Here is a 25,252-nt window from a genome sequence, read left to right as displayed (position 1 = left end):
TTGTAGATTGTCACTGATATCAAATAGAGTTCATATAGCATGTGAAAAGATTAAATACATTTGTAAGAGTGGAATACTGAAATGTGTAGACATTTCAGTCCTGTGTATGTTAAAGTCTACACAGGCCTGATTTCAGCAGTTATGTTTAGTATCTAGTGCTTAGTTATGGAATTTATCAGATTAGTTTTAAACATCTGCATTGCTTCAATAGTCATTACCACAACTTTTATGTTTGAATTCAAAGAAGTCTCTCTCACCGTGGCATTGCTCTTGTCCTCTCAGTATCATAAGTTCCTTCCTTCTTTCTCTACCTTCTCTACACTAAAGCAAATTAGGTACCTTGGAAGCTGCAGGATGCAGCTGCCCTGTGTTCCACCTCACCCCACCCAAATGAAGCAAGCTGGCACCAATGAGCACTTTGTTTACCCACGCAGAAAATCAACTTTGAATGGTTTCCAAAACATGCATGTACCAATTACTTCCTTGTGTGTAAGGGAAGGTGAAATATTTACAAAATACATTTGAAGTGTACACAAGTGCACACGAACGCAAGTGCACACTCTGACACAGGAAAGATGACCTACTCGTCTCTTTTGTATTAGAAAATACTGTCGTGTATTGATTAGGTAATACTAAACAGGGAGTTGGAGGTGAGCAAGTTTTTTTGAAATTGCCTAATGAGTAAGGTCTAAATTGTGCCTTCAGGCCAAATGTTGCAGAAGAGCCTAGGAGTCACAACTGAGATGAGATTTTTGCGAGAAGCTCAGTTCCCATCTAAGACCTAACAAGAGGAACTCGAGTGTCAAGATACATTAGCACATTTGAAAATCTGATCAGTATGTATCCACCTAATAGACTGCAGGCATCTTGAAAAATCTGACCCAAATATGGGTGCAAGGCACTTAAAAGTATGACCCCGTGCACTGTTGAAAATTTTATCTTAAATGCTAATACTAGCTGTCTAGCCTGTACCACCAGGAAGAGAAAAGGACCTCCCTTTGCCATTACAATTTCTGGTCCCTCTTCTTAACCTCTTCTTAACCTCCTCGTAAGAAAACCCAGGACCCTTTCAGTACTGAAAGAGGGAGAACCGAGAAGAATCCTGTCCATTTGAGCATAATGAAGCACAGATCAACATTGATACCAGTGAAGTTGCATGGTCATCAATCCTGGTTAAAAAAATCAGTTTTTTCCTACAACTTACTTAGCTTTCCAGCCACCAAAACAGTGTACTCAGCACTAGGTTATCACCGCTGAATAATATGATTGTAATAAAAATTATTTGGTAGAACCCTATAAATCATGTATTCCCCAGGACATTATCTTTATTCCCAGGATAGAGTGTGACTTATCTTTGTCATAACACACTGTATTTACTAGTTTCTAATAATGCCAATTAAAAAATTTTATTTGATTTAGTCATCTTGTTAATGATTAAGAGGTATCTTTTGTGAATAGACATATATATATATACACATACCTGCGTGTTACCAATGTTTATTTGCCAATCATAAATAGCAAGGCTTGGTAACTCTTTCCTGGAATTTTGTGTAGATTGGTGCAGCACAAAACCAAATTTCAGGTGAAAGGATGTTGCCGCTGTAGTTAACATGTTTTGTCTGCATTTTTGTGTTGCTTGAATGCAGTTTCTTCCTTGTATTCCATTTTCATGTATTTTAATAGATGGCACTCACAATTCTTAGAGAAAATAACTCTGCTGCCATTTGCTTAATGCTAGTAGAGGTAATCAACGGGTTAAATTTTTTCCCTTCTTTTTCTGATAGTCAGACTAATAACTCCGAGTAATTCAGAGATATTCCTCACTTACTTATGAAATAGGTAGACACTGTTTTTCTGTTAGCAGCCCGAGACTCAGGAAGGGCAAGAAGAGAGGCCAGGCTGGGGCAGGACTGTAAGAGGAGTTCTATGCTGCGTCTGCACAGGGAATGCTCAGTGCTGACAGGAGGATTTTCTGGGCAGGAAAGCAGTGGTAGGAACAGTATGAACTGCTGTGTCACCAATACAATTGTTAGTTTTTACCCTTAACTCATCCTGTTTTTCCACAGCAATAAACTAATGGCTCTCAGTGGTAATTATGGCAATTAATTATATCTTGTAGTGCATAAAGAGGATTTTGTAGTATTCATTCAACATTTTCTTTTAGTTGGTATCTTACTCTCCAGCTCAATAGTTCGAATTTCCCTTTTCCGGTGTTTTAGAAGCCTTATTGAATAAGTACTCGAACCAGTTCATAGTATGCAATTTGTTCTGCATTGCACAGATATTCCTTTATTTATTGCACTCAGTAGCTATCCTAGTGGAATGTAAGCCACTTCAGGAATTTATTAAAAAGAAAAAAAAGTTTTAGCTTACTTTTTGCCTCTGGTTGTAGTTCACTGCTAAACCAGTTAGCCCCCTTTAATAAATAGGTGTATTCCGTGAAGTAAATTCTTTTCTTACTACACTGTAATTTCCTACTGTTTTTTTTAAACTGTTTTGAGGCTTCAGTTCTTGTGTTTCTTCTTAAAAGTAGGCCAACCCAGTGCAATCCAGTCTAAGAGCTTATTCACTAAAACCAATCATACAAGCCTTTATTTTACTTTTTTTGTTTTTGATGTCTAGAGTTACTATGGATAGGGAATTATTATTTATTCCCCTTTAATTTCCAACATATATTCTGATGGAAGTATCTGCTTGCAATAGAATAATCCAGATTTCAGCCCATTTTTGCCATATTCTTTTGCAAAGGAAAAAAACTTTGGGTTTATGTGCTTGCCTTGTAGCCTAACTGTGTAGATCCCAGCAAAAAGTTCTGTTCGGAAAGACAAGCAAATAGATGGTCAAAATTAAGTATATTTGTTGGCTCTACACTGAGAGGACCAAAGTGAGTATCTGGAGCAGTTTAAATTCCAGACTGAAAAAAGATGGGAATTCTTACTGGGCAACGGAACCGAGAACCTAGTTTGGTTTGCTGCCAACAATTTCATTGGGCTTTTTCTATCTTTAAGCAATATGCTTTTCAAAACATCAATGTGTTGTGTTTCTCAGAAAATTTATACAGAAACATGGTGTGGGCAAGCACTTTGCAAAAAATTCAAGTTTCCCTGTGTGTAAATCTGACATACATTTCATGCAGGAGAGGAAGGAGTTCTGTAATTCTGAGAACAGTTGACCTGTCAATAAACACTGTAGTGGTTTTTGTGAGGTTTTTGGATTGGCAGTACAATCCAGGAAATAACTTGAGTCATAGTCCAGATAGATTTTCTGGCCCTTGCATAAAGCAAAAACCGTTTTGCCTGTTGTTCTTACTAGTTACCCTATCCAGTTCTTCCAGGACCCTACAGGTTTGTAAACTGATTTATCTGGTTTGGATGTATGAGCTGCTCAGATGTACGTCATCACAAACATCACAGCAATTGCTGTCTTTCAAGTACTTGTTGATATTTGCCTCTCTTCTTGTGCTTTATCAGCATCTTAATGTCTGCTGCTTGACTCACCATAATAATTTCTTCCTTTATGCTGCCTGCATTTTCTGATGTGAAGAACCACTTAATCTGAGACCCCCGGGTTTCTTCTTAGTGATGTTATATACAAAACACATACATATTGCCCTTTGATCCTCAGAGCAGTGTTTTGAGAGGTCTCCTTGCCCTCAGTTCAGGTGCTTTCCAGTTGTTAGCTATTTATCACCCTTGGTGTTGTGTTCTGAGTGATTCCTAGGTGGCTGAACGTTTGTTTGCTGCATTTGAGATGAAGCTTGAATTTAAAATGAGGTAGATTGTAATCTGAATTTCTGTCTGGATCTTGTGGTGTTTTTCTTGGATGAGAACTCTAGCTTTCTCACATTTCTGCACAATGATACAATCAATCAGCTGATCAGAAGAGGTACAATTCTATTTTCCCATCCTGTGGTGGTGAAAGAAGCATTTGGAAGGATAGAACAAGATTCTCCAAGCAGATCCCAATGAGTCAGTGTCCTCCTTTATGGTTTTCATTCTTTCCATCGTGACACTGATTAGTAACAACTTTCCCTCCCTGGCTAGACTGAAATTCCATGTCTTAGCAGGGCATCTTATTAACAAGCCTTGTGTGTATCTGTTGAGCTCTTTAGTTTCACCAGCCTGGGATACTGTTTTTTTGGTTTTTTGCGGGGCAGTTAACAATCAGATCCTGCTTGCTTTCAAATGACTACACTTCCAAGTTACCCTCTTTGATTTCATTGTTTATATAGGCACAGATTTTCAAGAGTATTACATTTGGGTATGGGTTTCCTCTGGATATTACCTGCGTAGGATAAGTTATCCAGACTCTTTACAAAGCCAATTAAAAAAAAAAAAAAACCAACCAACTAAACAAAACAAATCAAAAACAAAAGAAAAGGGTTTTTCTTGGTATAGGAAGAACATTCAAAACCTTTGTACCTAACTTATAATTCGATTTCACATTGTCTGTGAAGTATTTCTTTATTTTTTGAGTGTCCCGTAGACTCTTGTTTCCTAAAGTTATAGTGGTTCTTACTGACATTTCCTTCTCTTGCTAGCGAGGATTTGGTTTATCAGCAGTAAGTTAACTTGCTCTGAATTCACTTCTACATCTGCCAGTCTGTAGTTACTGAAAAGACTCTTCTCTTATTCTTCCTCTTCTTTTCCCCTTGGCTAGTTCAGTGTTTTCAACCATTTTCCTTATTTTCAAAGGCTCACGCCTGAGGGATTAAGATCTGTGTTCGTTTAATATCAGGAATAAAGTGGAAGTTCCAGACTGCAAGGCTAAAACTGAAAGAAGGATCTTTGTAGAGATTAATATTTTCCTGAGCAATCTGCAAGCTGAATCATGGTCTAATTAAATAGCACAGATTTAGTGACTTTGCATTTAAACATTAGCAGACCCTAGAATGGGTAAAGCTGAAATGAATTTGAATCTATATTGTAAATGGGAAGTTAAATTATCATGATAATTTGATTAAATCATTTTAAGGTCTTTCAAGCTAAAGCACCATTTTAAAAGAACAGTTTGAAGTCCTAATCACTGTTAGGAAATGCCCGTCTGGTGTTTTTTCTTACCCCATTTCTTGTGACATAATCTGTTTCCCGGGGCCCAGCTCCCTAAACTCTGCGAACTACAGTTGGGGAGCAGAGTGCTCGTGTTAGGCCAGCAGAAAGCTGGCTGGTCACTTCCTTCTCAGCTGATAAATTGATTTCAAAGACAGCAATAAATACCTTAAATGTTTTACCACTATTACTTTTGCATGTAAGCAATTGCGCGGCTTACTGGATGGATACTATGCAGTCACACTTGCAAGGAGAGGATAAGATCCCTTAAGATATTGTCCACACAGTGGGAGAGTTTAAAAGCGTCAAGTGTTAATAGTTGTACCAGAGAACAGATTTTCATTCAACTTCTGTTCTCGCATTTTCTGTGGGTGTTCTCTTTTCCTCAGCTTCAATGTTAAGAAATATGTAGACCGCAGATATTCCTAATGCTGCAAGCCATGTTACTATCCAAACTGCAGAGAGAAAGATCTCAGGGAAGTTTCATCTCTTTGCAAAATATCTGTTAGTCTGGACTCTGTCCATCAATTTTGAAACTCAAAAATGGTTGCTCTGGGAAGAATCAGACTCGTTTTGTACAGGGTTAAAAACTAAACATTTACAGTCAGGTTCTCCTGAAAGACCTGTCCCTTTATACAGTATGGTGTAAAAATTATACATATATCACAAGAACAGTCAATCTTTGACTTACCAGGCATTTGTTATGATAAAAGGCACCTGTTTGGTTCCCCAGAAAATCTGGCCCTGGCACTGGGGTTCTGGGGAGAGGAGGAAAAGATGTGTAATTTCTGCACAAACTGTGGATGTTTTATAGAAAAGTTATTTGGAGTAGCACATTGTGTTTTCTGTAGCACAAGGGTGAAATCAAAGGGCGAGAGTCAGGGAGTAAAGACGACAATTTGTTTCGAGTTGGCATCCCAAATTAAGCCCGATGGCTGGACGCTACTTAAGATATCATTTATGTTTGTATGTGTGTGTTAGCATGTCTGTATTGATTACATCTGTTTCTAGGATATAGAATTCAGGGATTTTTCTCTTATTGACACAGAATTATTTAATAGAATTGCCATTTATAAAACTATCAAAAATGTATGGATTTGGGGATTGGTCTCACATTAATTAGAACTAAATTTTGCTAGAGGTAATATTTTCCTGTCATCTCTTTCAAAAATGTTTTAGCCTTCTTTTTCCCTGAGAGAGATTTTTACGTTTCTCTGCTTTCAGCACAGTGCACCTTGATGTGCAGTATCACATCCCTGCAGCGTATGCCTTAACCACATGCTTCTTAGAGCATGTATTCGCTAAGACTCAGAATTATTAAACATGTAAAATTCCCATAGGACTCCATTATGTGTAATTAACAGATAAACTGTCATCAGAATCAATAAAATGTGCTAAATGATCCAAACTTGTATATAATTAAGTATCTGTTTTAGAGCAGGAGCTGTAACTTTTTTTTTTTTCTTTTCAATTTGCACATTTGTTTTGACAATAGAAGCTGGAACATTTTTGTTAACCTGTTACTTACTGGTTTGTGTTTTAGTTTACATGTTTGTGTTTGAAAAGAGGGAGGTATTTACTATCTGGCCTAATTAGCTGAGGAAATAGTTGCACATCAGCTTTTAGGAAATGAATCTCAGTTGCATCTTAATTCTCTGAATGTAATTCAGATATTTGAAGCACGTGCAAAATTTGATGTTGTTGTCATCAACAGGGTAAAACATGAGGCTCTGTCAAAATACTGATCCAGGGCATCAGGCTGCTTAGTACACAGCTTGGAAGCAATGATAGAAGGAGCTTCTTCACCACCCAACTCCTCAGTCACTGTTCCGTCTGGGAACAGGAGCTTCATTCCAAAACAAAAAATTAAGATGCAAAGCAGCATTGTACTAACTAGAGTTTTCAAGGATATCATTAATACTGAGTCCCAGTTTCACCCTGAGCTAAGCCTGCTCAGTGTAGCCTATCCCTTCACATCACTTAGATTTTCATATTCTGTTTTATTGGCTCTGTGTCTGCATCTGCCAGTCATCCAGATTTCAGTAGCTAATGAGGGCTGTCTGGTGGCCTCTTTCAGCTATGACTGCTCTTCCTTACTTGCATTTGCCTCACTTTGGACCACATAATGGTTTTTTTGGCATTTATGACTACATAAAAGTCAGAGAATTAGGGCTGCTCGTCCAAAGTCATCTCAGTATGGTCCAGTAACCGCATGTTCTCAGGGACATCTTCCCTGAGAAAGTATCTATGCTGTTGAAGGTTTTACAGTTATTTCAGATAGATCTTTTCTTTTTATTTCACACTTCCATTGTTTTAATCTTTCCAGGTCACTTAGCAGTTTAGTTTTAGTTCCTGGTGTGCATTGTGTCTAGGCTTATCGCTCGATACTTACACCACCAAAGCATCTCAGCTGGAAAGGTACAGGGTGAGGTGCTTGCTTTGAGTGATTTAGAAAAAAATGCAAAACCCCAACAATAACAAGATAAACCACCCTCTGAATAGGTGGGAGAGAAGGACAACACCTTGTAGGAGATGTTAGTTTTGCAGAACAGATGCTTTTCAGGAACATACTAAATGTTGCCCTTCTGTTTGAATGTGTCCAAGGGGGGAAAAAAAAAAAAAGCTAAACCTATCAGGAAGTTGCGTCAAACATGTTTTTCCCATCGGTCAGTGCAGTGGTCCTGGTCCCAATCCCATGATTAGAGTCTCTGAGCAGGGCTTCCAACTCCACAGCCTTGGAGCCTGGTACAGAATTTTACCAGGCTTTTCTTTAGTTGGGCAGTCATCAATTCATTTCTTCAAAGCAGTAACCGTAAGAGATGGCTTATGGAACAGCGAGGGTGACCATTTTACTTGTTTGAGAAGCAGGAGGAGAACAGTTACTTACACGAGAGTTAATTATACAGTCATAGTTCCACAGTGGTTCCAGATTATTTTCCTGAAGGTCAATATAGAAATTAGTGGGTAATTACCTTCTTTCTGTGTGAAAGTGTTGTGCAGCCCTAGCATTATCTGACTTTGGGCATACCAAAGTGAAATCTCTTGCTCCTTTGTTTTGCAGACTCAATGCACATAGAGGATGTCGAGGCAGTGCAGAAACTTCAGGACGTCTTACATGAGGCTCTGCAGGATTATGAGGCTGGGCAGCACATGGAAGACCCACGTCGCGCAGGCAAGATGTTGATGACTCTCCCGCTCCTGAGGCAAACCTCCACCAAGGCTGTGCAGCATTTCTACAACATCAAACTGGAAGGCAAAGTCCCCATGCACAAACTTTTTTTGGAAATGCTGGAGGCCAAGGTCTGACTAAAAGCATCATGGGCTTCCCCATCATGCACGTTTTAAAAAAAAAAAAAACCACAAAAACAAAAAAAAAAAAGAAAAGGGAAAATAAACAGGATAATAATGGCAAAGAAACTTAGTGTTTAATTAAGGAGAAAATGACTGCACTGATATTTAGCAGCAAGACTGTGAAGCAGCTTTCAACTTTTTCTTCTGTGTCTTTCTGATGCAGTTTTTCTTTTCCTGTTCCTTTTCTCTCTTTTCCTTTCTGTTCTTTCCTTTCCTTTTTTCTTTTTCCCTTTTTTCTTTGCTGCTGAACTTTTTAAAAGAGGTCTCTAATTGAAGAGAGATGGAAGCCAGGCCTGCCAAAGGATGGAAATCCATAATATGGATGCCAGTGAACTTATTATGAACCATAATGTCCCCAATGACAAAGGAATCAAAGAGAGAACCACCGTACCTAGCAGTACAGTACAACACGATGAACTGACTGAATGCAGTATTAGATTTCATAGGAGCAGTCTCTAATTAGACGACTAAGCGACGATGCATCGGCTGCTTCTTATCATTGCATTTTCCATCTAGATCAGTTACAGCCATTTGATTCCTTAATTGTTTTTTCAAGTCTTCCAGATATTTCTTAGGTTAGTGACAATGTAACTTTTTCAGGGAATAGTTTAAGCTTTATTCATTCATGCAATACTAAAGAGAAAGAAATACTGCATTTTTGTGCTGGCTTGAACAATGATGAACAATAATGAAGTACAAATGAATCCTGAAGGAAGATTTTTTTAAATGTTTTGTTTCTTCTTACTAACAGAGATTTTTTTGTACCAGCTTTACCAGTTTTCAGCCATTTATTAATGTGGGAATTTATCTTACTAAAGCAATAGTCGAAGGGAAGGTGCATATTATCACGGATGCAATTTATGTTGTGTGCCAGTCTGGTCCAAAACATCCAGTTTCTTAACATGAGCTCCAGTTTATAACTAAATGTTCACTGACTCAAAGGATTAGATTACACCTGCAGTATATCCGAGTAGACTTAACGTAGAAATACTCCATGTCAAATACCAATCTGTAACGGTGTTAGGAGACAGCGACTGTACAGAGGTATAGTTGCTATGCGATTTCTATCTGCTTCAGTTGCAAATGAATGAGATCCTGCCTGTTTGCAAAATTGTAACCTCACACGCAGAAGAACCCTATGAACCGACAGTAGCTTAGAGGCAATAAGGCCAACGCTGACGTTGGCGAAATTAAGAAATCAGAGTAGTAGACTTCTGACCAAATTGAAGAATTTAACACTTCTGTACCTTATTTATTGATTTAGACTTTGTTTTGTAAATCGCGATCTTTAACAAGTAGCTAAACCAGTATACGTGCTTTTCAACCAGTATTGTCACAGCATGAAAGTCAGTCAGTTTCAAGACTGTTACGAGGTGTAATCTAATGTATAAACCGATTAGATGCCCCCAGAAAACTACAGTCGCTAAATAACCAATAAACAATAACCTCCATCAAATGCTATACCAATGTACCAGTGTTAGTAGCTGCTCCCTGTACTATGTGAACATCCTTATTCTATGTACACAGATGTAATTAAAATTGTAATCCTAACAAACAAAAGAAATGTAGTTCAGCTTTTCAATGTTTCATGTTTGCTGTGCTTTTCTGAATTTTTATGTTGCATTCAAAGACTGTTGTCTTGTTCTTCTTGTGGTGTTTGGATTCTTGTGGTGTGTGCTTATAGACACAGGGTAGAATTAGAGACAATATTGGATGTACAATTCCTCAGGAGATTACAGTAGTATATTCTATTCCTTACCGGTAATAAGGTTCTTCCTAGTAATAATTAAGAGATCGAAACTCCAAACAAATACTCGTTATGAACAGATAACACACTGAAATCATGATATTTTCAAAACAAGGGATAATTTCTGTAACAGTTTATTATAGAATTACCAATGTATAGCTTAGAAATAAAACTTTGAATATTTCAAGATTATAGATAAGTCTAATTTTTAAATGCTGTAAATATAGCTTTTATCCAATCATCTCTCAGATGTTGTTATTAACTCGCTCTGTGTTGTTGCAAAACTTTTTTGGTGCGGACAAGTTTCCAAAACTATTGCTACGTTGTGTGCTTTAAACAAAATAACAATGGGCTGATGCTCCATCGGCCTTGTGCTAGGAAAAAAAAAAAACAACAAAAAAAACCTGTGTATCTATCATTAGCTATATGGGACTATATTGTAGATTGTGTTTTCTCAGTAGAGAAGTGACTGTAGTGTGATTCTAGGTAAATCATCATTAGCAATTCATTCAGATGGTCAATAACTTGAAATTTATAGCTGTGATAGGAGTTCAGAAATTGGCACATCCCTTTTGAAAAATGTCAAAAAAAAAATACAACTCCTGGGAAAAAGGTGCTGATTCTATAAGATTATTTATATATGTAAGAGTGCAAAAAAAAAAAAGTTTATTTTCCAGAAAGTTTGTGCAGGGTTTAAGTTGCTACTGTTCAAGTACACTATATATATATAAATATATAATATAAAATATTGTTTTTGCTGTGTCACATTAAAGAACTTGGGCTTCAGGGTCAAAAGCCAATCAACTAGAAGTATACAAAAACACACACACACACACACACACAAACAAAAAAAATGGAGATATGTTCAAGGTACACGGTGCAAACTTTAGTTTTCGTTTTCCGTAATTTTTTGGAGCTGCAAAAGAACAAATATCTCAAGACTGTAAAAGCATTACCTGAAACATAGCTAAAAGAACTGCACGGGCTTTATAATGTTGTTCATCTTAAACCTTGCTGGAGAAGAGTTCTTTCAAGACCACTTACTTAATGTGAAGTGTTGGGAAAATTTCAAAGGGTGTATGTTTTAGCCATAACGATTTAATTTCTATTTTTGCTTCATTTTTTAATTTTTTCTTATTTAAAGCAATATGATTGTGTAACTCCCAGAAGTTACACGTTTGTTTCAATCAGATCAGATTGTTGTATTTATTCCACTATTTTGCATTTAAATGATAACATAAAAAGATATAAAAAATTAAAACTGCTATTTTTCTTATAGAAGAGAAAATGGGTGTTGGTGATTGTATTTTAATTATTTAAGCGTCTCTGTTTACCTGCCTAGGAAAACATTTTACGGCAGTCTTATCGTGCAAAGATCGCAAAAGGACAAAAAAAAGAATAAATTAAACTGCTTATAATAATCCAGGAGTTGCATAATAGCCAGTAGTTAAAAACCGAAACAAAACAACAAATAAAAACAAACATGTCTATAGCTGTAGATGGGCTTCACATCTGTATAGCAATCAACTGTATATTTTTGTGATGTGTATCATACCGTGTGCTCCAACCAATGTCCATTTGTGTAAATGTATTTATTTTATATTGTATATATTGTTAAATGCAAAAAGGAGATATGATTCTGTAACTCCAATCAGTTCAGATGTGTAACTCAAATTATTATGCCTTTCAGGATCATGGTAGAGCAATATTAAACAAGCTTCCACTTTTGATTGCTTTTATTTTATTTTTTGTGTTGTGGGGCTTTTTTGGTTTTTGTTTTCTTTTTCAGAGAAGGGAACAGAGCAATTAGCATTACCTTTTGTTACTTCCATTCAAAGAGGAGCCAGCGTTATCACCTCTCCCTTAAAGTACAATATGAGTGTAAATAAACGCTATATAAAGCCTTGTCAGAATGAATTCCAGTGTGGTACAAGACATTTTGCATACTCTTAAATATGCAAAATGTCTCATAGCACATTAGAATTCAGGCTGGCAGGCCTTTATATAGCACTTATTTAATCTTAAAGCATCTTCACATCAACCTGCATTACTCAAAATCATTGCCTCTCTGTCAATGTCATAAAAGAAAACTTTCCCACTATTTTAAGATCACATTAATATCATCGAGAAGTACTTATTTGCTTTCTCCATTAACAACCGAGCCTATTGTTTCCTACTGCAGGAGACTCCTTTTATCTGTTCTGAGTAAAACAGAGAAATAAATAAATAAATCTGCATTATTTGACCCAGCTTTTTCTGAATGGAAGTAAATAACCACTGGAGCAATACTATAGATTGGTGTTAATGAAGAGCACTGATAAGTTGGCGAGATCCAGGGGGTTTAGACAGCATGGCTGCAGACTGGCCCTAAATGGCCTCTCAGCCTTTTACCTCTGAAAAGCTGCAGCCCGCCTCGTGCTCACAGGGTCAGCCTCTCCTTCCTGTGGATCCTTCAGGAACCATCATAGAAGTGCTAATGTGTGCTTTTCTTGCTTTTTAGCCTATCTTGATAGTATTTTGTCATTGTATTTGCCAATGTATTTCTCACCTTCACTGCTAGCTGTCCTCTGGAGGTTCTGGCTGATGGCACAAGGGCTACCGAACAGAACAATGATGCTCAGGGACAGGGATTGTTTCAGTGGAAGTACCAGGGCAGTGCCAGGGGCTTTTTTTGTGCTTTACAGCCTTTCAGTAGCAACATGCCTAAAACAGGAGGGCACCCCTTCCCTGCAACCAGTACCTTTTGTATTTTAACTGTCCTGGGAAACTGGGGTGAGTTTTTGTTTGTTTTAATTAAAAGGAGCAGCAGAACAATAGAAAGATGGATCCTACGTGGGCTCTTCAAAGGAGGTCACAACTGGTGTTTGGCCTTGACGCCGCTGTGTACACCAGCATACATACACATACACACAGACATGTGCATGCACAGAAAGGGGGGCTCTCTCTTTTTTTGGGATCTGACGTTCAATTATTGCAAAGTGCCTCTTCAAAGGAAAAAATAATACTGCACCATACCTTAAAAGTGAAAAAAAAAGTAGGGTTACAAATTTTCACAAAGGGAAAAAAAATTGTATGCAGAGGTACTCCTCCCCAACATACAATTGTCTGTAATAATTGGTTAAAATGTCCACATACAATTTAAAAATAATTCAATTTCCATGCTATTTTTCATGAGAGGACCATGAAGCACCATACAATCATAAATTTAGCCCCACAGAAGAGAAAACACAGGAACACCCAAGGGATGCGACTCTGCAGTGCTGTTTTGGGATTTTGTCATACTGTCCTTCTGTCTTTTCCCTACATGGTCTCTGCAGTAAAGCCAGAGCAGACACAAAAATGTGTTGGAAATATTTTGGTAGGCAGAAATGTTTCAGTAGGTAACGGTGTGGAATTTGGCTGGGAGCACAAACCTCTCTAAATCACGAAAATATCTACTAAATCTTTAAAGAAGGTACAAAAATGGCTTGGGGCACTGGCATTTGTAGCTTGACTAACATATCCTCTCAGCTCTCAGCTGCTACAGCCCCAACCTGTGGCTGCAGCAACACCACTTTGCTAAAAAAAGGGACATCAGTCAGTCTTCCCATTGTGGATATGGCTTAGCTCAGCAAAACCAGATTTTGACTGGCATGGTTTACATCCCCTCTTCCTCTCCCTTCCTCCTCTGCTCCCCCCAATAAAAGAGCATGGTTTTGCCACCATAGATGCCTGTTGGAGAGCCTCCCACCCTTCCCACCACGCCAGCCTGGCCATGGAGTGCCTGCTCCTCCCACGCTGTTACTCTGGCACCTGTGCCCGCTTGCAAGCTGGCCCGTGCCGTCAGTATTGATGCATGAGGAAAACTTGCTGCTTGCTGAGCTGGCTACTAAATGGTGTGGGATTTCTGACAGGCTCTGAGTTTTCTTTGGAGCTTCGGATCCAAGTAAGTGTCTAACTTGATAGGATTTGGGCTTTTTGGTAGATTGGCAGGTTTTTTGGACCTTGTGAGTTCACAGTGTGAAAAGGCCTGGCAAACACTGATAAAAAGTAGTGTGGTGTGGTCCCTGCAGCAGATCCTTTCTTAGGGAAAGGAATGGCATGAAAATTGCTCACCAGTCAGTGTGATTACACCTGTGGTTATGGGACTTTCTTAGTACACAGCGCCAATGCTGCTGAGATACTGACCAAGGTTAGATACGTTAAAAAAGCCAACCCTTTTTGGAAGGACAAACCACCAAAATAAACCAAAAGATACTGCAAGGCAACCAAGATGAGAATATTGTCCTTAGTAGGACAAGCCCTCTTGCTGTACATTCTTAAGTGTTCTGCAGCATCACCCAATACCCTACTGGAAAAAAAAACAACCCAAACCCTAAGCACAAAAACACCTGTGATTTTTTTGTGTATAAGTTTTTGCTGCAGAAACCTGTCCTGGCTCCTGCATCAAACTCCAGAATTGGACAGTTTCTGTCTGTTTTCTGATTTTTTTTTTCTACAGCCTTTGTTTTATTTGCGGTAGCAGCTTATTTTTTTACTCACACCTTTCCTTTACTTTGCATTTCATCTCTTGTGTAATGGAGGTCTCTAATTTCACATACCACTTTGCTAATTACAATATCCTTCGTTATACAACCTGCCTGCTGTAGGTGGAGAGTGTTTTCCCTTTCTGATAAGGTGCCAATTCAGTGTGTATAGGATGTCTCAAACATATAGATCACCAACTCCCTCCTTGTGGTTGCTAAGGAAGGAAGGAAGGAAGGAAGTCACTATAAAAAAGGAATATGGGTGCATTTATTTGCTTTTAACATTTTTATTCACAAGTGTTCCAAAGTGTCTGCATTGCCGCATCCCAGCCATGCTAATCTTCAGTATTTTGTTAAGATTAAAGGCCACTCTTTCTTAGTGTTCAGATTCCCAAGCCTGGCTCCTTACAATCTCCGTTAATATAAAAAGGCAAGTGGCGGTAGATTGATTACACGCAGGCTCTTATTATTAAGCAGAACAGAAAAGAAAGGAATTTCAAAATATAATCCTCCATTCCCAGGAGTATTTGTCTTGTTCTCCATGAAGTTAAAGGTCTGAAATAATGTGCCCATCAGGAGCTCAATGTTGCATGTCCATGCCAGTTGGTCCAAGGGCTTGTTATGATGGTAATGACCTGCTGAAACGTGAGCTTTGATGGCAACAATACAATTGCTACCAGCTCACCCGCTGGGAGAAATATTTTATTATTGTCAAATGCCCTCCGCAGAGATTTGTTTTGCCTGTTCTTGTTTAAATTAAATTCAGAGCAGAACTGCATTATTATTTCTCTAGAGTATATTTGAAATAAACAACTAGTCTCCAAATTTAGGATTCCTGGTTAGTTTAAATTTTCTTATTAGCAGAAAAATTACAATAGGTGACAACATAGCTGCAGGAATATTATTATGGCAGCCATACAAGAGATTTACACACTGAGAGCATGGCCTAAAAGCACAAGAACTCCCTTCTACTTTACAAATGCCAGCCAAATTAATAATTAACTGTGCCATAAATTCTCTAGCCTTCAAGAATGATGTCAATGCTCTTCTGTGTCACACTAGAGGAATTTTGTCGTAAGACTAAGTGGTGTTCTTTATAAAAGAGCGTTACTTATATGTAGCAAGAGGCCGAAGAAAACAGCCCTTGCCACTCTGTGTTACAGCAGCTCGGCGAACGAATGACAGCAGGACTTCAGAGTCATTTACTGCTGCTTTCTCAAGGCAAAACTATCTCCTTATGCCTGTGAAACAGAGCAAATTTTGTTCCACATTAAATGGGCCAGATTATCTCTTCCACAAGCTAAAGAGACAACACTAAATCCCAGCTCATGTAATTTCCTTCAAAATTGTTCTGCTCTGGCTGGGTGTTCCCAGGAGCGCCACCAGCAGAATTATCCAGCAATTCAGCTGTACTTAAATTGGCAGATGTCGGAGATTTAAGACAGTCCCGAAGCCTTAACACAAATCCTCTACTTCTGTACTGCCTCGTGGCCTCTCCTCACTCATCAGCCGATGCCACCGTGGCTGCCCGCTGCAGAGCAGCTGATCCCGTGGACTGACAAGCTGCCGGGCAGCATCGTGATTGCCTTGTTCAATCCAGCACCGAGAACTGGGAGGGGGGCAGAAATCGTGCCGTGGGTTTGCATCTCTCATCTTGCTGAAAATAGGCTCTAATATTGCGTTTCCTGTTCATGGGGCCTGACTGGCTGCTTACTGTTTGCCTTTTCCCTTGTTGCGTGAGTGGTCATGCCAGTGAAAAGCTGCTCTGTCTCAAGACTGGGTGACTTTGTACCCTACTTTGCTGAAAAAATGCTTTACTCAGAGAGGTGCTTCAAGTGTGGGGTCCATCTTAGCATGGCCATGGAGATACTTATAAGCTACTGGTGCTAAGGGCAGGTTATCTGCCTCACATCAAAATGTAGACATCTATTAGAGGAGCTACCACACACTCCTGAAGATGGAGGAACATTGACAGGGGAAGAGAGGACTGCTGGGTACACCTCCCCTGCAATGATCCCCCTCTGACTGCACTTGCTAGCCCCTCAGTGAAGCTGCCAGCCACTCACATCAGCCGTGCTCTGACTGTCAGAGCCAGGACCACTGCGGCCGGGACAGCAAGCCAGCATGGTTGAGGATGGCCATCCATACAGGCTCCCCTCACGGGCAACACAGGCAAGGCTTGCAAATTACAGATGTTCACCTGGCTGGGCTCTGGGAAGCCTGCTCCAGTAGTCAGTCCCTCAATGTGCTTTGTAGAGAGAGTTAGAAGGTAAATGCCAAGTGAAAGGGTTAAAAGTAAAAAGAAAAAAAAAAAAGGAAATAGCAAGTGCTTCACGATATACACTCCTAACACTCTCCAGATCAATCTAGCATGCTCTGTCTAATTTCACAGCTTCATTGGGGAATGCCCACAAGGTGAGGGACTGGCAGTAAGAAGTCATCAGTAAGGGCACGATTCTCATACCAGGCTGTGAAGGAGTCACAGAAGTGCCAGTATTGCTTTCCAGAGGTGAACTTGAGGTTTATAGGACTCCTCGAAGATAATGAATGGAAAAAACTCCATAATATCATTCGCTCTTCACTGCTACCTTGATTTAAATAAAAAAGTAAATACCTGGATCTGAATCCCAGTAAGAATCTCTATATACTGACACAGAAGTGCCTCAGTCTTCCCTAGGGCCTGCAAGCTTTTTGCCCCACAGATTTGCCAGGTACATAGGTTTCTCTCCTTACCCAGATCTCAACCTTCATGGAATATTTTGTCCTTTCCTACATAACAGAAACATCTTAATCAATCAGATGTCTACAGCCCATCGAGGCTGAGCTGTGAGGCTTAGCAGCTGACATGGAATAACCTCCTCAAGCAGGGGCTGAATCCCAGATCAAGCCTGCGGTTTCCACTTCAGTTAATTCATGTCAGGTTGTTCCTACTCTGCCGTGAAACTTCAGCATAATTGTACAGCAGCTTTTTCCATGATCACAAAAGAAGTGATATGAAAGAAAATCATCCCTCCACTCAGCCTTCTCACTTCTCCTTCTCCCCTGCTACTCCTGCTCCTCCTCTCTGCAGGCCCAGCACTGTGTTCTCAATGCAGCCCTAAAACTTTGGATTTAAGGCAGAGGAGGAAATTATAATTTCCTTCCAGAAACTGCTTTGCGCATCCTGCTACCCAGCACAGCTCATGGCTCCACGGTCCCCAGCCCACACTGGTATTTTCACCTGAAAGAAGTACCTACAGTAGCAGCACAAAGTTTATTCGGGCTGGTCCTAGAGATGCCATGGAACACAGGTTAGCTGTGCCCCCAAGATTCCATGTGACTCTACTTAGTGGACACTATAGACACTCTAAGCTTGGGCTTGAGACCTGGTGCTACAATCTAGAGCAGCATCTCTAGAAATGCAAAAAGCAGTTCTGCTGGTTAATAAACAAAAAGGAAGGTGTCTGATATAACCTGATGCTCGTATTATGAAAAAAACCTACAGGCTGCATTATTAAATTATCCCTCTCCTCCCTGCAAAAGAAAAAAAAATTAAAAACCCCCACACAGTCATACAATTTCACTAGACATGTTTTTATTCTTTCTTTCTGGCTTTTACTGCAGTCTCCATGTGCATTCTGTGCCATTAGCTTTCTCTGAAAGGGCTCTTTCCTGAAAAGGGTGGTACTCACATATCTCCTCATGCTATGCTGTGGTTTAAAGACACTTTTGTTTCTTCCCCATTCCCAGGTGACTGGCTCAGTGTCAGCCTAACCCTAGCAGTCATCTGTTGCTCCAGATAATTGATATCAGCAGTATTCTGATGCATCTTGTGTTGGTTTCTTTTTTCTGCTCAAGGCACCCTAAAAGCCGCAGGATGAGCCTTGTACAACAGCATCTGCTTCTGCGAAGTTTAAATCTGCAGGGTGCAACGTAAACAGCTTACAGCAGCACCAGCAACCTGGCCTTGGGTGTTCTCTAATGAGTAGTAATGGGGTGAAGGAACACAAATCCATCACAACAAGTTCCTGTCTTGCTCTAGTTTGGTTGTGTGAACTCAGACATACATTTACTGTCTCTTTTCCATCTCCAAGGCCTACGTAAGCTCCCATGTTCCATTAACATTGTGAGAAATAATGAATCAGTCCATGCATGTAGGTGAGGGCTAATATTGTCTAGGTATTCAACTCCTTACAGATGTACAAAATAAGTCATTGTTGGAGGGAACAGGTCTCTTCTCAAGGCCAATTCAGCATGTTGTAAAGCAACAACAAAAGATGCAGATGACTACAGTGCTGTGCTGGTTTTGCTTTGCATCTTAGATTGGAGTAAAATGAGTAAATTCTTCAATGTCTTTCCATAACTCTTTATCCTCTCTTATTTATATCTTACACTCCGACTACAGCAACAAAAAAAACCTTGATATATTTGAGATTGTGGTATGTTGATGGATTTGGGGCAAATTTTTAAGATGGGCTTTGATAATGCTGTAAAATGTAAACTTGCCTATACTTGCAATATATGAGGTTTTACATAGCTCCTACATTGATTCCCTTGCTCCTTTGTCACCTCGATACAGAGACCCACTCACAAGGTGACCATGACAAAAGTGTACAATGGAGAGGGGGATCCCTTCCCCCTCCTTCCCTTGCTCCTTTACATTGACCAAATGTCTTTCTAAATGACTTGCTGAGCCAGGCTATTCTTATATCTTACATATAAATGGACTCTGTCTTACAACCAGAAGATTCAGGGGAAAAAAAAATTCAGCTCCCAATGTGAAAAGATTAAGGTCACTCACTTTTTACACTCAAAACCCTTTCATAAGAGCAGCATAACAAAAGGATCTGCAAGCCTATCCACAACACGGTTTATAGCTCCAAGGAAAACAAGAGAGCCTACAACAACCTTTTAGGACTGTATCACTTCTTTATAGACTTAAAAATGAAACAGCTGGGGAGAGAAAGGTGATATTTAATAGAAAGAAAAGCTAACTTGTCTCCCTTCCATTTACTTACTGGCATTTTTCTAAGGGGATAGCATCTGCAGCGTAGTTGATCATGCCTGATTCATACAAGATGTATCACATTTTTGATCACATTGGGTCATGCTGCAGTGAATGCAGTGATACCTGGTAACCGAATCCCTACAACGGGTAGCTCCGAGCCTTTGTTCCTCTTTGTTTATTCCATCGGTGTCTAAAAGCAGGTGATAAAAGCTATATGACTCAAAAAGTGGCATTCTTGAAGTCAAATGTTCTTAGCAGATGTTCCAGCTTAAAGACAAATTACTTGTATTTGGCACTGTGGCCCAGTCAAATTGCACTTCTTTCAGTAGACTTCATTTTGGCAAAGCAATGAGTTTCAGAAAGGACTTACCAAATGCATTTTAAAAATCTATTTAAAATGTATACACCATGCCAACAGCAATGTGGTGTCTGTCACAGAGATTGGTTAATATAAATAGATTAACAGTGGCCAGAAGGGGTAGCAAACAGTAGTCATCAAATATGCCCATGAATATGGAAGAATCTGAATGTAAGAAGGTCATGTCCATGTTAGAAGAGGGAGGCAAAATTTGCGGAAAGGAAAAGCAGCCTATATATGAATGAAAATGCAGCTATGGGAAGAGAGAGAGCCAAATATTGACAAAAAGAGAGAAATAATATGTTGGAGTGGAGTATTCATCAGAGAAGAGGATAAAAACTTATGTCTATGTCATAACTCTTGGACTTAATACAGTTATATTAATTTATTATCATTATTATTTTTAAGTCACTGCAGAATATTAATTGAGCCTGCAAGGCTAAGAAGATAGCAGGCAGATACTGAGATAAAGAGGCATCTTAACAGGAAAAGCAGAACATTGCTCTTTGATTTTGGGATAGGGAACGAAAGCTCTATCCTATATTTTGCTTAAGCCGCAGGACAACTCAAAGGGTTGTGGAGAGTCATAGTGACTTGACCCCATCTCTCCATTTGCCACTGTCCTGACTAAAAGGTGGCCTGAGCTAGGTTCCCCTCTGGAATTGATAGGGCTGTTTGGGTCTTCACTTACACCTGTGCCCAGCACAAGGCTTCCAGGTATTTTAGGCTGATTTGCTCTCAGCTGGCATGAGTTTAAGGGTTGCCCTGGGACAATTAAAGGTGAGGAACAGGATGGCCTAATCCATCTGTATTTAAAGCACAAAGAGAGAAGGCCATGGTTTGGTCAATTGAATAAGGTGTGTTTTAGAGCTTGGGTACAAGATCTTGTCTGGAGTGAAGAGCTACTTCAAATACATCAGGTTAGTGATTGGTTTTAACTACGATTAAAAGCCTGGACATACTGAAGCCTGGCTGGATTATCACTGTTTGGACTGAGTGGGTGATGAACCATTTTATCAACATGTATAATGAAAGTATTTCTGGTCTTAAGGTCTTAGAAACTAAAGTATTGCATGGAAGGTAAAATATCATTAAGAAAAAAAATGTTAGGTGAGTACAAATAGCAATGAGAGGATTCTGATCAGGTCACTATGTACCAAGTGCTTAATGAAGTGTGAGGACCTTCCTATAGACTGAGAGCAATAAAACTTCATCCTGGTCAGTATGTAAACTGTTCTGTGCACTTTGGCAGCTGAAGTTGAACTATGTGAAGGCAAGCTGAGTATCTATGTTCTACCTTCTACATGAGCACCTATTTTAGGAAGCTAATTACTCCTGTTTAGGGAGTTGGGTTAATATATATTTGTGGGACACAGGATTAGAAAGCAGAAGGCCTCAGCTTGTTGGAAATCAATTTTAATATCCCTATGGCTCTGATAGCATAAGTGTCAATATACCATATACATGCTTTAGAGAGGCTTCTCTTTTACAATTAAGTCTCTTGATTTACTGCAGACATGACACTTGAACTGCAAGAGCTAGGGAGGAGTTTTATTTTCAGGGAAAATTGAAGAACCAGTGATACCATTCATAAATTGCTCCTAAGCGTAACTCCTTATTTCTCTTAAGCTTTCATATTACTTCCAATCAAAGTGTAAGTTTATGTTTGAGCCTGAAAGATGGTCATTTGGAAGGGGGAATGTTTTCACCAGTGCGGACTTTTCTCTGTATTTTAGACTTATAGTGTTATCACAGTGCAAAGCTTACAGACTTATCTTCTGAATCCTTAGAATATCAGCTCTCAAATCAAAGGGATGAATCTTTGTATTGGGATGAGGCATGAATCTTGAGGTGGACACAGCTCTTAAAAATAAGAAAAAAAAAAATCTACCTCCCTATCTCTCTTCTGCAAAAAGCTCCCTCATATTTGCTAGGAATATGAAAAGAATAAAATTGCCATGCTTTATCTAATGGACCAAAATTTGCCTTGGAATATGTCTAGTACGCAAATCAGTAGTGTGTTACACCTTCTCTGTTGGTCTTAAATCCTGAGTAAAAGACAAACTTCCATACCAAATAACAACCAGAAAACAGAATGTGCTGTGTGAAGGAAGAGCATAACACTTGCAGCTTTCTCTAAGGAGAGCTCCAGGCCACTTGCCGGGGAGAAATACCTGTATGAATGGGACAACATGCTCTCTGAGTAATCTTGAGCAGAAGAGCTGGGGTATCAAGGGTGGATGTTCCCTCTACTGAGAGACCTGCACACCTATTTTGTGGGGGAAGTTTCTGGCTAGGGAAAGGTGAGCTGCTGGAGAATAGACAGAATAATTAATTGCATTTAATAGGTTAAGTTGGGTGGAACTGGTGTTGCTAGAGCCTGAATTGTAATTATTTTGAGGAGGGCAGAAGAAAGAAGGCAGTGCAGTGAAGGGTGGAAGACAGTGTGTGTCTCCAAGGAGCTGAGGAAAGTCAGATTATGGAAGACAAGGTGTGTTTATGGAGGGGTGGAGGGAGTCCAGCTTTCACAGAAAACAGGCAGCACTCCCTCAGAAAACTATTGAATAGGGCCCATGGTGAGAACAGAGTCACTGAGATGGGGTGCTCACACAGATATTTCTAGCTGCTGGAATGAATGGCTGTGGGCCAACCAAGACGAGGGAGGGAAACCCACAGCCCAGGACAGTCAGAGCTTTGGGCAGGGGCAGGCAGCGATTCTGCCATGGTTGGGGATCATTTTGTGGGAACCAAGTTTCACCCTCCTAGGTACTGTGCCCTTTCCTTCAATCTCCAGCCTTTTATGGAGATTCTTTTAAAAATTTCACCTAAATTAATCTACACTAGCTTCTGGCCAGAATACAGGATTTTCTCAACAAATACGTGTGCCATTTTAACACTAGACAAAAGAGGTAAAACATCTTCTGGGTTTTTTTTTTAGTAAAATAGAAATATTTTATATAAATATAAAAAACATTAAGATGAAGTAATTCTGAAATAGTCTTAGCAAACAAACCAGACTAGGTAGAACTAATCTGCACAGATTAATTTTGTTCTCTAGCCCCTCTCTATGGGGCAGCAATCTTGCCATGCTTATTGATTATCAGACAAGACTACTAATCCCCTTAAGGTCATTAAGTGTACTTAATTAAAGAGCAGTTAGCAAGCTTCTCTTTACCAAGTTAATAGTGGCTGTTAAAAGTGATTTGTACATTACCAATATGGTAGCCATTAATCTAAAAGTCAATTTGTCATTTATATTTCCCCAAACAAACACATTCAGTAGTCTGCAAAGGCAGCTAGAAAGCACTCAGCATCTGTCCTTATACTGTGTGAAAGGAAGGACCTCTTCTTTGTTAAACTGTATGGCTCAGGCTGTAGCTGTTTCCACCTATAACCTACTGTCCTGTTCCATCCTGGAATCAGCAGGGGGAAGAAGAGGAGGAGAGGATAAACATCTTGGGAATAGTCAGTTCTGGAAAGTTTCATGAAGGATAAAAGCAAGATGGAGAAGCTCAAATTAAAGTCTTCTCTGACAGAAAGCCTGAAGCTCAGTATTACTTTCTCTGGCTTTTTGACTAACAATTGGTGCATGAGAAGTTTCAGGGAAGCTTCTTATTAAAGTCAAGGACAGAGGCTGAATGTATGGTCAGTGTGACTTCAAGACATAGAAGGGGAAACCATGGATACTGATGATGAGAAAGGAAGGTAGGGGAATGCATTCTATAGAAATCTGTGTCATTGTTCCATGAATATCAGAGGGTTTTTTTTTTAATTACTCAATGCATACAGAAATGTATCAGTTCTAACATTATGTATTTCAAGACTAGATGTATAAGGAAATAGATAACATTTTCTGGCCTTTATTGCACACATAATTTGTTTTGTGAGACAGGTATACAGGTTGAATCTTCAACACAGACGTAGCAGAAACCTATTGCTACAATTTAAGCAATATTTGTTGGCAAAATATCGTGTCCATCACGTACTCTGTTCTACAGATAAATTACAGATATGTAATTTAAGACTAAAAGCAAATGTAACTAAAAGATGAAGCACCTCAGCTGAGTGCCTTTTAGGGTGCAGGGTATGACAAAGGTGGTTGCACTAGCGATGGGGATGTAGGGGTGATGATCATTTAAAACTGAATAGCGGATTCTGAGCATACCCCCAGTCCAGCTCTGCCAGCAGGTAGGTCTCAGCAGTGCCTAGTGGGTCTCTTCTAGAGAACCACTAGCTGGCAAAGAAAGCTGTTGCTTTCTCTGTTTGACCTGAGTAGGTAGCTTTCCAGGAGTGGAAAGTCATGTTCAGAGGACTGGAGAAAATCTCAAGATAAGGGACTCACCTGTAGATTATTTTAGACTTGGGAAACTGGCAAGGATAAAATGTCAGTCACAAAAGTATTATTTTAACTTACATGAAGGCTCAATTATTTGCCTCCAATATTTTTTTTTTCCTGTTGTATCTGAGATATATGTGTATATAAGTCTTTTACAAAGACAGACCCCATGTTGTAACTTTCTTTTCCCATTAAAACATGGATTCTGTACTTGCCAAAGGGATAAAATTCTCATTTTGATCTCTAGATGCAAATATATTCGTAAGCCAGGATAAAACATTATCTGTTCTGATCATACAGCCAGTGTCATTCTGGGATAACACCTGCACTTCAGAGCTTCTTTATAATATTTTTTCCATTACCAATCAAGCCTGTTTAGAAAGTTAGCAGGCACCTTGACTTATGGTGAAGGTCTACCTTTGGCAGAAGTACCGATTTAAATCTTTGGCCTGCTCTGGTATGTCAGCAGAGCTTTCTGTGATAATGCTGGGAACAAGATGAGTAAACTGATCCTGCTTTGGAAAAAAAACACCACACAAATAAAACAAAAACGGCAAATGTGGCAAAGAATTTCTTTTCTAAGTGAATCTGTTTTCCAGTCAAGTTCAAGGTTTGCGCAAAAAGCTAAGAAAATGAAAAGTGGAAACCAAGTTAGAAGGGAGAAAACTGTGGTGGAAGTAACAGCAATTTCTTTTAATTCTTGGTATTATTGCTGAGAAAATGTGTACGGGATTGTCCAGGCCATGTGCAGTAGTGCAGTGTCCACCGGGGAATGGAGACTTATTTGTGTTTAATACAAGCCTACGAGCACAACTTAGGTGTGGGTTTCTTTAATTCAAGCACATTAGAAAACTATATGATGACTACTATTTGTGTATAATAAAAAATAAAGGGAAACTTATAGCTGTGAGGCTTTCTCA

General features: G+C 39.3%; 1 protein-coding gene across 6 annotated transcripts in view; it reads left to right on the top strand.

Annotated features, from left to right (window-relative positions):
* Window positions 1-11,873, top strand: part of ESRRG (estrogen related receptor gamma) — a 389,975-nt gene extending 378,102 nt beyond the window's left edge. For all 6 annotated transcript variants that reach the window (XM_061991440.1, XM_061991442.1, XM_061991441.1 and 3 more), the window contains one exon: window positions 8,110-11,873. In XM_061991440.1, the coding sequence (XP_061847424.1) occupies window positions 8,110-8,354 (245 nt within the window). In that variant the 3' untranslated portion in view covers window positions 8,355-11,873. The remainder of the gene's footprint in view (window positions 1-8,109) is intronic.
* Window positions 11,874-25,252: the final 13,379 nt, after the last annotated feature.

Source organism: Colius striatus, chromosome 2, assembly GCF_028858725.1.
Source record: "Colius striatus isolate bColStr4 chromosome 2, bColStr4.1.hap1, whole genome shotgun sequence".
Lineage (NCBI taxonomy): Eukaryota > Metazoa > Chordata > Aves > Coliiformes > Coliidae > Colius > Colius striatus.
The sequence above is the reverse complement of the archived record's forward strand: the minus strand, read 5'-3'. Positions and strand labels throughout refer to the sequence as shown.